Source organism: Schistocerca cancellata, chromosome 11 (assembly GCF_023864275.1).
Source record: "Schistocerca cancellata isolate TAMUIC-IGC-003103 chromosome 11, iqSchCanc2.1, whole genome shotgun sequence".
NCBI lineage: Eukaryota > Metazoa > Arthropoda > Insecta > Orthoptera > Acrididae > Schistocerca > Schistocerca cancellata.
This window is the reverse complement of record NC_064636.1, coordinates 148,523,862-148,536,808: the sequence shown is the minus strand read 5'-3', so window position 1 is coordinate 148,536,808 and position 12,947 is coordinate 148,523,862. Positions and strand designations below refer to the sequence as shown.

At 40.0% G+C, this 12,947-nt stretch overlaps 1 protein-coding gene across 1 annotated transcript in view; it reads right to left on the bottom strand.

Moving 5' to 3' along the window:
• Positions 1–12,947, bottom strand: part of LOC126108376 (uncharacterized) — a 128,710-nt gene that overhangs the window by 87,569 nt on the left and 28,194 nt on the right. Inside the window, exon 3 of the mRNA XM_049913589.1 lies at positions 4,207–4,259. Within this exon, the coding sequence (XP_049769546.1) occupies positions 4,207–4,259 (53 nt within the window). The remainder of the gene's footprint in view (positions 1–4,206; positions 4,260–12,947) is intronic.

Genomic DNA, 12,947 nt, shown 5'->3' with positions numbered 1-12,947 from the left:
TAAAGTAGTAAAGGAGTTTTGCTATTTGGGAAGCAAAATAACTGATGAGAAGTAGAGAGGATATAAAATGTAGACTGGCAATGGCAAGGAAAGCATTTCTGAAGAAGAGAAATTTGTTAACATCGAGTATAGATTTAAGTGTCGGGAAGTTGTTTCTGAAAGTATTTGTATGGAATGTAGCCATGTATGGAAGTGAAACATGGACGATAAATAGTTTGGACAAGAAGAGAATAGAAGCTTTCGAAATGTGGTGCTACAGAAGAATGCTGAAGATTAGATGGGTAGATCACATAACTAATGAGGAGGTATTGAATAGAATTGGGGAGAAGAGGAGTTTGTGGCACAACTTGACAAGAAGAAGGGACCGGTTGGTAGGACATGTTCTGAGGCATCAAGGGATCACAAATTTAGCACTAGAGGGCAGCGTGGAGGGTAAAAATCGTAGAGGGAGACCAAGAGATGAATACACTATGCAGATTCAGAAGGATGTATCTTGCAGTAAGTACTGGGAGATGAAGAAGCTTGCACAGGATAGAGTAGCATGGAGAGCTGCATCAAACCAGTCTCTGGACTGAAGACAACAACAACATACGATCAAGACTGTTTTAATTTTTTTACAAAGTAAATACATTAACATGTTAAAAAAGATATTAAAAAACTACAGTGACACCTCATGACATCTGTGAGTCTGTGGGAAATGATGTCATTTTGATTCATATGCATGTAAAGTAAAAGCACACACACCATTTAAAAGATAACTAACACTGAAGTGCAAATCTGAAGGCAGTGTTATCAGGGACATACAACACTTAACACTGAAAGTACATTTTGTTTGAACATCAGTGTATAGCCTGAACAGTTGTATGAACTGATGACCCGTAGCACAACAGCCAGTGATACTAATCATTAAGCCTACTGTTTGTGCAACAGTTTGTGGCAACACTACACTAGTAACACCCCTACCTCTGATTCTTCAGAGAATCCAACTCTATGTATAAACCGGCTTCAGACAGATGGAGTGAAACTGATGAAAATTGCCCCAGTAGGACCCAAAACATTGTTCTCAGTGATGAAGGTAGTCAAGTTCAAAATCAAGAGGTCATGGCAAAAATTTTTAATGAGCACTTTTTAAGCATTGCCAGAAAAAAATATATAAGATACAACAGGTACACAGAAAGGCCATAAAATACAGAAAGATCATTTCCCAATTTTTTTTAGAGCAGATAGGTTAAGCCCCCTATAACAGTACAAAAATCAAGAAGAACTGTAATCTTTTAAGAATCAGAAATTCAAATGGTGTCAATAGTATTTCCAGCAAACCGCTAAAAGATTGCCGTAATCAGTTTGGTGAAGTCCTACCTCATATATTCCTCTCTCAAACAAGGTATCTTCCCCGACAGGATGAAGCAGCTATTGTAAAGTGGCAGTGCCCCATATGTTACAAACTATAATCCTCTCTCTCTCTCTCTCTCTCTCTCTCTCTCTCTCTCTCTCTCTTTCTCTCCCTGCCCCCCCCCCTCCTCCTCTTTTATCTACATTTTCTCAAGTCCTCAAAAAATTAATATATGCCAGGATAGTCAGCCACCTAAAAAGCTTTGCAATAATTAGTAAAAACCAGTTTGGATTCATAGAAGGTACTTCCACAAACAAATCTATATTTTCATGTACCAATAACATTTTGGAATGTCTTGACAGGAAGACATTGCCTATCAGCATATTTAGCCACCTGTCTAAGGCCTTCAACTGTGTCAATCATAGAATGCTCATAGAGAAAGCATGCCACTATGGAGACAGAACCAATGGGCAACTGGCTCCAATCCTATCTAGAGGGCAGTCAACAGAAAATAGCATAGACGGTAACAATACACACACAGGAGTGGTACAGTCCAACTGGGGAACAATTCATTATGAAGTTCCACAAGATTCTGTCCTTGTCCCCTACCAAGCGAGGTGGCGCAGTGGTTAGCACACTGGACTCACATTCGGGAGGACGACAGTTCAATCTCGCGTCCGGCCATCCTGATTTATGTTTTCCTTGATTTCCTAAATAGCTTCAGGTAAATGCCGGGATGGTGCCTTTGAAAGGGGTGGCCGAATTCCTCCCCCATCCTTCCCTATTCCAATGAGACTGATGACCTCGCTGTTTGGTCTCTTCCCCAAACAACCCCACCCCCTTGTCCCCTGCTATTTCTCATATATAATAATGACCTATCTCTATTGTTAAACAAAGCTAGCAATTTTACTATATTTGCTGATGACACAGGTATTGTGACAGACAGTAAAACATCCACTGATCTAGAGTTAAATGCCAACCAATTACTTGCAGATATTATAAACTGGTTCACAGCAAATTCTCTATCAATAAACTTCAGCAAAGTCAGTTACATTTGTTTCCATTCTGATTACAAATGCACACAGGAAATAAGCACTGAACACGAGAGTCAGAAGATACGAAGGCTACATTATCCAAAATTCTTAGGCATCCATATAGATAGCAGGTTTAACTGTGAACACAATATCCACTAAACCCTGAAAATGCTTAGATCAGTAAACATTTATCTTTGAGACAATCACCAAAACCGAAGACATTTAACATCCACCTACTTTGATGACTTCCATTTACTTATTTGTTATAGAATAACTGTCTAAGTCAATTCACCAATGATGAAAATTGTCAGAAAAAGGTTGTCCAAATTTTATGTCGAGTGCCTCCAAGAACCTTATTCATAATCTTTTTTAGCAAATAGGGATACTAACTACTACCCCATAATATCTCTTTTCAATCCTGACATTCATGGTTCACAATTTTTCTCAATATGAAACAAACGAGTTGTACCATCATCATAAGAAATGTGACACACACTGTGACCTGAAAAATTTGTCTCTAGTGCAAAAAGGTGTAAAATACACATGTACAAAATCCTCAATGTGTTTCCAAATAATATTAAGTGTCTATGAGGTATAATGTACTGTTTAAATGTAAGCTAAAGGAGTTGTTGCTTGAAAAAAATTTCTGTTCTTTAGATAAATTCTTCGGCAGAGATAGATAAGATTATTTCTGATGTATTTTTTGTATTATTTTGCTTTAATGTACCTTGCTGCTTTAGTTACATTAAACTGTGTTCTCTAAGTCAAGATGATGGTCTTTCTCATTTTATAAATAATTTTTAGACAATATCTGAAAATTGTATCTTTACCTCTATTTCTCAATATAATTAGAACTTATTGATTGTGTTTTTTTATTATTATTTTCTAATTTGTATTCTTAATCTTTGTTTGAGGTCCTTAATCATACAAACATATTAATGTGATTAAATGTTTTGATTCATCCCACAACTATGCACTACCATGCAGAAATACCTATGACTGTGTATCACAATAAATAAATAAATAAGTAAAATAATTAAAGATATAATCATACTCAAGTTAATTTTTAAATTCAGTAAATGTAGGCCTTTAAGTTGGAGTCACATGAGAACTACCTTCCACCATCATTTTTTCAATTGTATAAACATTTACACAATTGGTATTGAGAAATATTTACATTTTTCTCAAAGAATAGGTTTCCTCCTGAACTGTGTCATGCAACAATATGATTTTGGGGGTATCTTCAGTAGCATATGTGGCTACTGTCTGAAAAATGGGGAACTAAGAGTTAGTACCAAAGAATAATACTAATGCTGAAATCTGACTGCATGAACAGTGAAAAAGTAGTTAGTGATAAACCTTTTTCCATTGCATTGTCTTTTGAAGTGTGTCAGTAAGGAAAAGTCTGAACAAGTGTTGAATTATTTGCAAAGTTTGTTGGCAGCCACCAAGTACTCTCATTCTCAAATACTGGAAGAATATAATTCTGGGTAATTTGTGAACCATGAATTATGCTGCCTCAAGACATACACACAGATTCTACCTTTAATACTTATTGTGTTAAACCTTTAACCTAAGATTATACCTTTTACCGAGTAAATTATGGCAGTATTTTAAATTTTTAAATTTAGTCAATAATTACAACACACAGAAAACCAAATTTTCATTCCTCTGGATGCCATTAGATAAGTGATCTGCAGCTGGCACCAGGTACCATTTTAGACATTAATTAATACAGACTTGGTTGCAACCAAATTTTACAGCAACTGTGACAGTTATCTATATAGCTTTTCACATATTGTGTACAAAAAAAAAAATGTCTAAACCACAACTACTTACAGCTGATGACTCTTTCCCCAATGCCTTTGTGTAGCTATCTCTCAGCATTTCACCTACAAGAAAACAATAGACAACATAAAAAACATATTGCATTTCATCACCTCTGTAATAAGTTCAAATGACAATAAAGATCCTGTAAATATGGACAAATATAATGTGCACACAAAAAACTTATAATCGAACTGAAAAATATAAATATTTTATAAGGCAACTGTAACATATTATATCTATGTTTCCCAGATCTTTGGGGATGGTAAATGTTTCTGTTGCAGTATCATTGTGCTGAGTAAGTATGTCGTAGAAGGCGTAGGTTTTCATGTACATATTATTGCCCCTATTTGTAAATAATAGAATCTTTTTTAGTGTGAGACACATCCTAATGCCTGAAAAAAGATGTAGATGTAGATATAGAAAAATTACATCGGAATAGTCATTAAACATCACTTACAACTGAAAACAAGGGAGCCAGGTTGGGGTGGGAGCTAGATGGGGTACTTGCCTATATCTAGAATCTTGACGGGAGGGAGGTTTATGCACTTTACATTTATTACAAAATTCTCGTGCATTTCTAAAAAATGTTGCAGATTTGGCATTATTGTTTCCAACAGAAAATGCTGTCCGTGTCATTTTTAAAATTTCTTTATATTTTTCCAGGTAGGGTAATATGAAATGGAAACTTTTCCCTGATGTTTTGTTGCTATCCCACTTGATCTTCCTCATTTGTTCTGATTTATTTTATATTTCAAATTTTTAATTTTCAGTGAGACCCCCTAACATTATAAATTGAGGAATGATATTATTTCTTCACAGTAACTCGTTGAATATCTTACAACAAAGATGTAATTTCATACCATTCTATCAAAATGGTGGCATTCACATTCATATTAATGAAGTGTACTTAAAATATACTGATTAAAAATGCTTCCCATTTTGGTATCAAAATAATCTACCAGAAAATATTGAGTTTATATCTATCAATCCTTTGTGGTATAATATCTTCTTAAATTCCTTTCACATTTGTATCTTCCAATACTAGTTGAATAAGTTATATGAGGTGCTATCCAAAATTTTCAGGACTGGTGCTGCCATCTGTTGAAAACCTTACCTTCAGACTAATGGTCACCATCACGCTCGAAGTAGTTCCCATCCGCACGTACACAACAGTCCCAGCACTTCTGCCACTCGTCAAACGTTTTCTGGAAGTCCTGTTCTTTGAGGGTGTTTGTCACCACCAGCAATGCTTCTTAAATCCTATCTAGAGTGTCGAACCAATGTTCTTTCAACTTGAGTCTCAGTTTTGGGAATAGCGCGAAGTCGCAAGGTGCCAGATCTGGTAAGTATGGTGGGTGGGATACAACTGCCATGTTGTTTTATGCCAAAAAGGTCCTGGTGAGCAAGGACATGTGACAGGGCATGTTGTCATTATGCAGCAACCAGTTCCCTTGATGCCAAAGTTCAGGCCCTCGTTGTGACACGTTTTCATGGAGCTGATGCAAAATATCATGGTAGTATGCTGACTTCACTGTTTGGCTGGGTGAGATGAATTATTTGTGCACAATTCCCTTGGGATCAAGGAAAACAATGATCATGCTCTTCACTTTGCTCTTCACCTGTCTCACTTTTTCGGGTCTTGGAGAGCCAGCACTCTTCCACTAGGATGATGGTTGCTTTGTCTCTGGGTCATAACCATAAATCCAGCTCTCGTCACTGGTGAGAACCTGTGACAAGAAGGTTGGATCATCGGATAAGGTCTGACAAAGGTCAGTGCACACTTCAACATGCTGTGCCTTCTGATTGGTAGTCAAGATCCTTGGCACAAATTTTGCGGCAACACAATGCATGCCCTATTCATCAGTCAACATTCATTGACCCACTTCATCCACAAGGTCTTGAATGATTTGACATCAATCTGCACGAACCAATTGTTGAAGTTTGGCAACAATGCCTGGTGTTGTGCGGCTAATGGGCCTTCCAGTGTGAGCATCACCTTCCATGTCTGTACGGCCAGCCCTGAACTGAGCATGTCATTCAAACACATGCATACGGCTCATGCTCTGTCCCCCAAACACTTGAATCACTGCAAGGGTCTCCGTAGCACTTTTCCCAAGATTTGCACAGAATTTGATACACACATGCTGTTCTGTTCGCAGATCCCTCATAAAATCACCACACACACCAAACACAGAGTATTACAGAAATCACTGTGGACACGCAACACGTCCTCCGAGCTGAATGCCACTCCGCACACTGATTCATCAGATATGCAACTCTCGCCACCCAGCAGTGCAAAGATCTACTCTTACTTTCCAGATGGCAGCACTAGTCCCAAAAATTTTTGATTCAACCTCATATAAAGAAAGCCAATTAGAAAGTTACTCCCTCTAAGATTAATTTCTGTGGACAGCCATACAAAGATACACAGATTTTTATTACAAAACTGACGAAACCTGATGTACTGAAGTTTGACAAAGTAATATCAATATCTTGATACAACCACTTTATTTACAGACCTTCTATTCTGATTTGTTTGTGATGGTATGATGCTGCCTTCTATTTATATATTTAGCTGCCATCAGGCTTCTGGTTGTTATGCTGTTGTGCAGTCATGTCTGAAAGTGACACCAGTTAAGCACCTGCTCATGATACTGGTGTTACTACATGTCATTTAATATTCAAGGACACTATCACTGCTGAGATGTAAAGCAAAGATACTCTACAGACACAAACAACAGTCAGGAACTTAAACTAGTCACACACGGATACAAATTTGAATCATCAATAACGGTGACAGTAGCTGTTATTTAGACACAATTTAAGGAAGAGTTTGCCAGTAGACTAACACTGCCCTTTCTTTACCAGTATTGGTGTACACAGTGGACATCAGAGGGTCCCATAAGGAGTTACAGGCCACAAGAGACATACAGAGGAAAATGAGAGAAATCAGAAAAATTCATCTTCTATTGTTCACACACAGGCGACAGAGCAACTTGTAATAAATAAACAACATAAATGACAGTGTCAAGTAAATCCACTTCCAGGCTACAGCCACCTCCTTAATGCAGAATTTATGATTCACATCGCAAACAACACATAAATGAACAAAACTTTTCACAAAGAAGATATTTTACTGAAGAAAGGCATCTGACAACAGCTGACTTAGAGAGCATATACAGAAAAATGGATAATTTTTTTCCTTGAGTCATCAGTCGTCTTACTGGTTTGATGCAGTCTGCTATGAATTCCTCTCCTGCATTAACTTTTTCATCTCAGAATAGCACTTGCACCCTATGTTCTCAAGTATTTGTTAGATATATTCAAATCTCTGTCTACCTCTAAAGTTTTTACTCTCTACAGTTCTCTCTAGTATGTTGGAGGTAATTCTGTTATGCCTTAACACATGTTTCATCACTTTGTCCCTTCTTCTTGTTGCTGTTTACCACATGTTCCTTCTTTCACTGATTCTGTGGAGAACCACCTCATTCCTTAACCTAGCAGTACACTTAACTTTCAGCATTCTTCTGTAGTATAATATCTGAAATGCTTCTAATCTCTTCTTTTCTGTTTTCCCACTGCCCACCATTCATTACAATACAATGCCATGCTCCAAGCTTACACACTCGGAAGTTCCATCCTCAGATTCAAGCCAAAGTTTGATGCCAGCAGACTTCTCTCGGGTAGAAATATTATAAGAAAATATTGCTAGCAAAAATCTCATGTTCATTTGTTCAAAATCTTAAATCTTCACAAGGTCTTCAAAAATTGCTTAGGAATTTTGTATCACTGTTGCATGTGGAAACAAGTGTGTTTTATATACCTTTTTTAATACATAAATAAATATGTATTATATAAAGCAAAAACATTATTACCAATATTTCTGCAAGGTTCTTACTGTTTTAATTCAAATTTTTACATGATACTCTGATGAGAATTAAGATAGACATGGGCCTTATATTTCAATATATAACTATATGTGTAATATGTAAATGGGAAATATTGTTATCAGAAATCACAAAAAGTACTTGATCGATTGCAAAAATCAAACAATGGAAAATCCAGCATGGAATGTAAAAATACCAGAGAAGGAAAGTTGCTAATCACCATATAGTGGAGATGCTGAGTCGCGATAGGCACAACAAAAAGATTCACACAATTATAGCTTTCGGCCATTAAGGCCAGCCGAAAGCTATAATTGTGTGAATATTTTGTTGTGCCTATCGCTATTCAGCATCTCCACTATATGATTGATTGCAACTTTTACGTGAACAGCAATCAGGAATGGAGTGGGGAAGGGTGAGGGATAGCAGGATAGGGGTTGAGGCTGAGAACAGCACTGTCTGGTTGGGTGTGCAGACTGATGCTACTGCCAGGTGCATTGATGGGAGTGGGGAGTGGAAGAAAAATGGGGAGCAGAAAAAGAGGGGAGAAGGCTGGAGAAAGAATGGGTGGGTACATTGACAGAGGGCAGCAAACAATGAGGGTGAAGAGACATGAAAACAGAGGTGGTGGTAGGGAAAAGGGGGATAGAAACTGTTGGGTGGAGTGTGTGGTGTGGGGGAGAGCAAGTTGTCATAAGTGCAGCCTGATAATGCATTGTACAGGTAACTTACATCCATGCAGTTCAGCGAACATGGTGGTAGTGGCAGGGTTTGAATAAAGAGGCGCCCGGGTTGTGAAGCAGCCACTGAAATCATGCAAGTTATATTCAAGCTACATGTTGTGCCACAGGGTGGTCTACTCCACTCTTGGCCACAGTTTGGCAGTGGCCATTCATCTTGGTGGACATCTGGTTGGTAGTCATACCAATACACAAGCTGTGCAATTGTTGCAGCAGAGCTGGTGTATGACATGGCTGGCTGCACTGGTAGCCAAAGCTTTGATGGGGTAAGATAACCCTGTGACAGGACTGGAATAGGAAGTGCTAGGTGGGTGGATTGGGCAAGTCTTGCATCTGAGTTGTCCAGACGGATATGATCCCTGTGCCAAGGAGTAGGGATTGGAAGTGGAGATGTTGTGGAGGTTGGGTGGGTGATGGAACACTTTAGGAGTGGTTGGAATGATCTTGTGTAGGATATCCATCATTTCAAGGCATAATGATAGATAATCATAGCCTTGACAAAGGATGTGGTTCAGAAGTTGAAGTGTGGGATAATGCTGGGTGACACTGGGGGCACTCTTTTGTAGCTGGTTCTTACAAGTGATGAGAGGATTGGGAGTGTGTGGGGAAATGGAAATCAAAATCTGTTTGGAGACTAGATGTGTTGGATACTGCCTGTCTTTGAAGTCTTTGGTGAGACTTTTGGCATACTGGCAAAGGGAGTTCCTCTCACTGCAGATACACCATCCCTGGGTGACCAAACTGTATGGGAGGAATTTTTTGGTGTGAAAGAGATGGCAGCTGTGAAAATACTGGTACTGTTGGTGGCTGCTGGGTTTAATGTGGACAGAGTTGTGAATGGAGCCATCCGAGAGATAGAAGTCCACATCCAGGATGGTGGCAAGCAGGGTTGAGGAAGACCAGGTGAAGCAATTTGTAGTAACGATGTTGAGGTTATGAAAGAATGAGGATAGAGTGTCTTGGCCCTGGGTCCAGATCATGAAGATATTATCAGTGAACCTGAACCAGAGCAGGGGTTTGGGAGGCTAGGAAGGTTTCCTCTACATGGCCTATAAACAGGTTGGCATAGCAGGGTCCCATGTGAGAGCCCATAGCTACGTCACAGACTTGTTTGTATACCTTCCCTCCAAAGGAGAAGTGTTACATTACAGTTAGGTAGGTGTATGAGGAATGAAGTAGGGGGTTTGAAGTCTCAAGGACATTGGGAAAGATAGTGTTCAATTGCACCAAGACAATGAGTATGATGGTTTTTGGTATCTAGGGATGTGGAATCAACAGTGACCACTAAGAAACCAGGAGGTAAAGTATTGCTTATGGTGGAGAGTTGGTATATTGTCAAGGGAGACTAGATTACCACTAATTGGTTGGCAATGATGGTCATTAAGGACTGAAATACTTTCAGTGGGGGCACAATAACAAGCTACAATTCGAAGTCCATGATTGTCTGTTTTCTTAATTTTGGGGAGGATGTAATAGGTGGTTGGGTGGGATGTCATTGGGTTGAAGAGGAAAATCAATTCACGGGAAAGTCAAACCTTTAGATAGTACTGAAACTTCTGTGGGGCTGAGTAATATTGAGGAAATGTTAACAACAGTGTTTCAGGATTGTTTAAGCTCCAGATTTGGATTTGGGGTGTTGCTAAGGAGTTTTGAGGGATGCTCCTATTTGAAAAGGTCCGCTGGGAGGGTCCAGGTTCTATGAGCGTTTCACAATGAGGAACACTGTGGATATGATAGGTGTTGGATAGTGGTGTCCCAAAATGACAACAGCATGTCAGCAGGTTTGATAACTTAAGGAGGTGGTGTCTTGATTGCTATTCCAGGTGCTGGAGAGCAAGGGTTTCAATTTCAGGTATGTGATGTATGTAACAGGGACCACACAGCAGCAGTATCTTGTGGAGGGAGCAGAGGTGGTTCTGGGTTGCCTGTGTCGTGGAAGTGTGTTTTTGCAGCACCAGGCTTTCGAGGGACAGGGACTGGTGGAATCTGAAAAGGTGAAGGTCCCTGCAAAAGGAGGGGTGGCATACAGAAAAAGGAACTTCTGTGCTGGGGAAATTGGAGTGGGGGAGATTCCACGTTTTAGGCAACATTTGAGGAACAGTATGTGGAAATTGGTTTCAGCTAGGGAAAGGTATACCTTCTTGAACTGGTGCAGAGTGATGGAGAAAAAGTTCATTGTAGCAGGGATGGCGTTCAGGAAATGGGAAATGACATAGGAAATGGACAAATGAAGGCATTAGGTGGCTGTGATGGAAACTGGATAACAGAAACATATGCTTAAAAATATGTACAGGCATGCAACTATGCACACAAATAAGCAAAACAGGTATAAAAAAGTCAAAATATGCACAAATATGTGAAAATACAGGGTTTACTCAAAAAATACTGGAAAATTCACAATTTCGTGCCAATGGTGTGTTGGAGTGAAATATTTGGTTGGATTAAAAGAGGGGAAAAGGGACCAAACTACGAGGTCATCAGTCCTTTGTTCTGAATAAAAACAATGCAGCAAGTGTGAGAATAAAACAAAAGAGACTGACAACTCAAAATGGAATGAAAGGAAAAATCACAAGAATGATGAAGGGCAACAAACATGTAAACAGACAAAAGGGGACATGAAAACCACAGAAATGCAAGAAATGGGATGAAGAGATTAAAACAACAAAGCAGATTACCATATCTGGCTGGCCATGAGAATAAAAAAGGAGAAGCCATCCACTCGGCAACACATTAAAACCTCCACCCTAGAAGCACTGGGGTGGAGGACACAGAGGGACAAAGGACATGTGTTAAAACTTAGATCAAATGATAAAACCCACACTCACGAATAAAAAGTAAAACTAGATCATCCCTTGAGGTACTGTCAGATAAAATTAACAGCAACGAGTCCGGTAACACAAGATTTTGTTGCTGAGAAGTCAAAGTGGGGCAATGCACCAGAATATGGGCCACTGTCAACCGGGCGCTGCACTGACACTCAGGCGGGTCTTCAAGTGCAGGAGGTAACCATGGGTCACCCAAGCATGGCCAATGAGGAGCCAGCAGAGCACAACTGATTCCCTGTGAGAGTCCTGCATGGAAGTCTTTGACACATTCATAATCTCCTTAATGACACACAGTTTGTTGTGTGTACTGTTATGCCACTCTGTTCCCCAAAGCCAAAAAACCCTACAGCATGTCAGGTTCAGAGATGCCCATCTCCAGAAGCAGTTTCCATGTAGCCTGTTTGGCCAGCCTGCCATCAAGTACATTCCCTGGGGTGCTGATGTGTCTTGGGGTCCAAACGAACACCACTCAACGACAGTATCAGTCCATAGATGAACTCCTAGATGGATACTACCAAAGGATGGTGTCGAGGGTAGCACTGGTTGATAGCTTTTAGGCTGCTGAAGGAGTCAGTACACAGAAGAAACGATTCCCCAGGGTATGAACGGATATACTGAAGTGCACAAGAGATGGCCACCAGCTTTGCAGTGAATACACTGCATCCATCGGGGCAAGGAATGCTGTTCAAAATGGCCTCTGTGGACGTAGTCGAAGCCAACATGACCATCAGCCATCGAGCCATTGGTGTAAACCATTTCAGAGCCCTGGAACACGTCAATGATAATGATGATGATGATGATGATGATGATTATGATGATGATGATGAGTTGGGTTGGGTTGAGGGGACGCTAGACTTCACGGTCCTCAGTGCCCTGATGAAAAGTCAACATGAAATCTCATGGGTAGGGACAAAGGCAGTCCCCACATGCAGAGCAGTTCATAACTTACTAAAGTCTGCTGCCCTTCCCCACCAGTTTAGGGATAAGGCCTGAGAGTTCACAAAATTTCACCACTCTGTTAACACTGGTATCGGTATCTGTGAGGATGGTGGGCAGATCTCCAGCGAGATGAGGGGCTGCCCTATTATCAGTATACAGGACACACGTAGCCACAAACTTCACAGAAAGGTGGATCTTCTCCCCAGATGCCGGATGTGGAGTCTGGTAAGCAAAACCTCCTTCCAGCGGCAAGACTGACACAAAGTCCGCCAAGCTTTTGTGGTCGGTTTGTTGTACGACACCTGCAACCATTCAGTCTCCCACTGAAGCGTGATGCATCTGTCAGAAAATGAGATAATGGC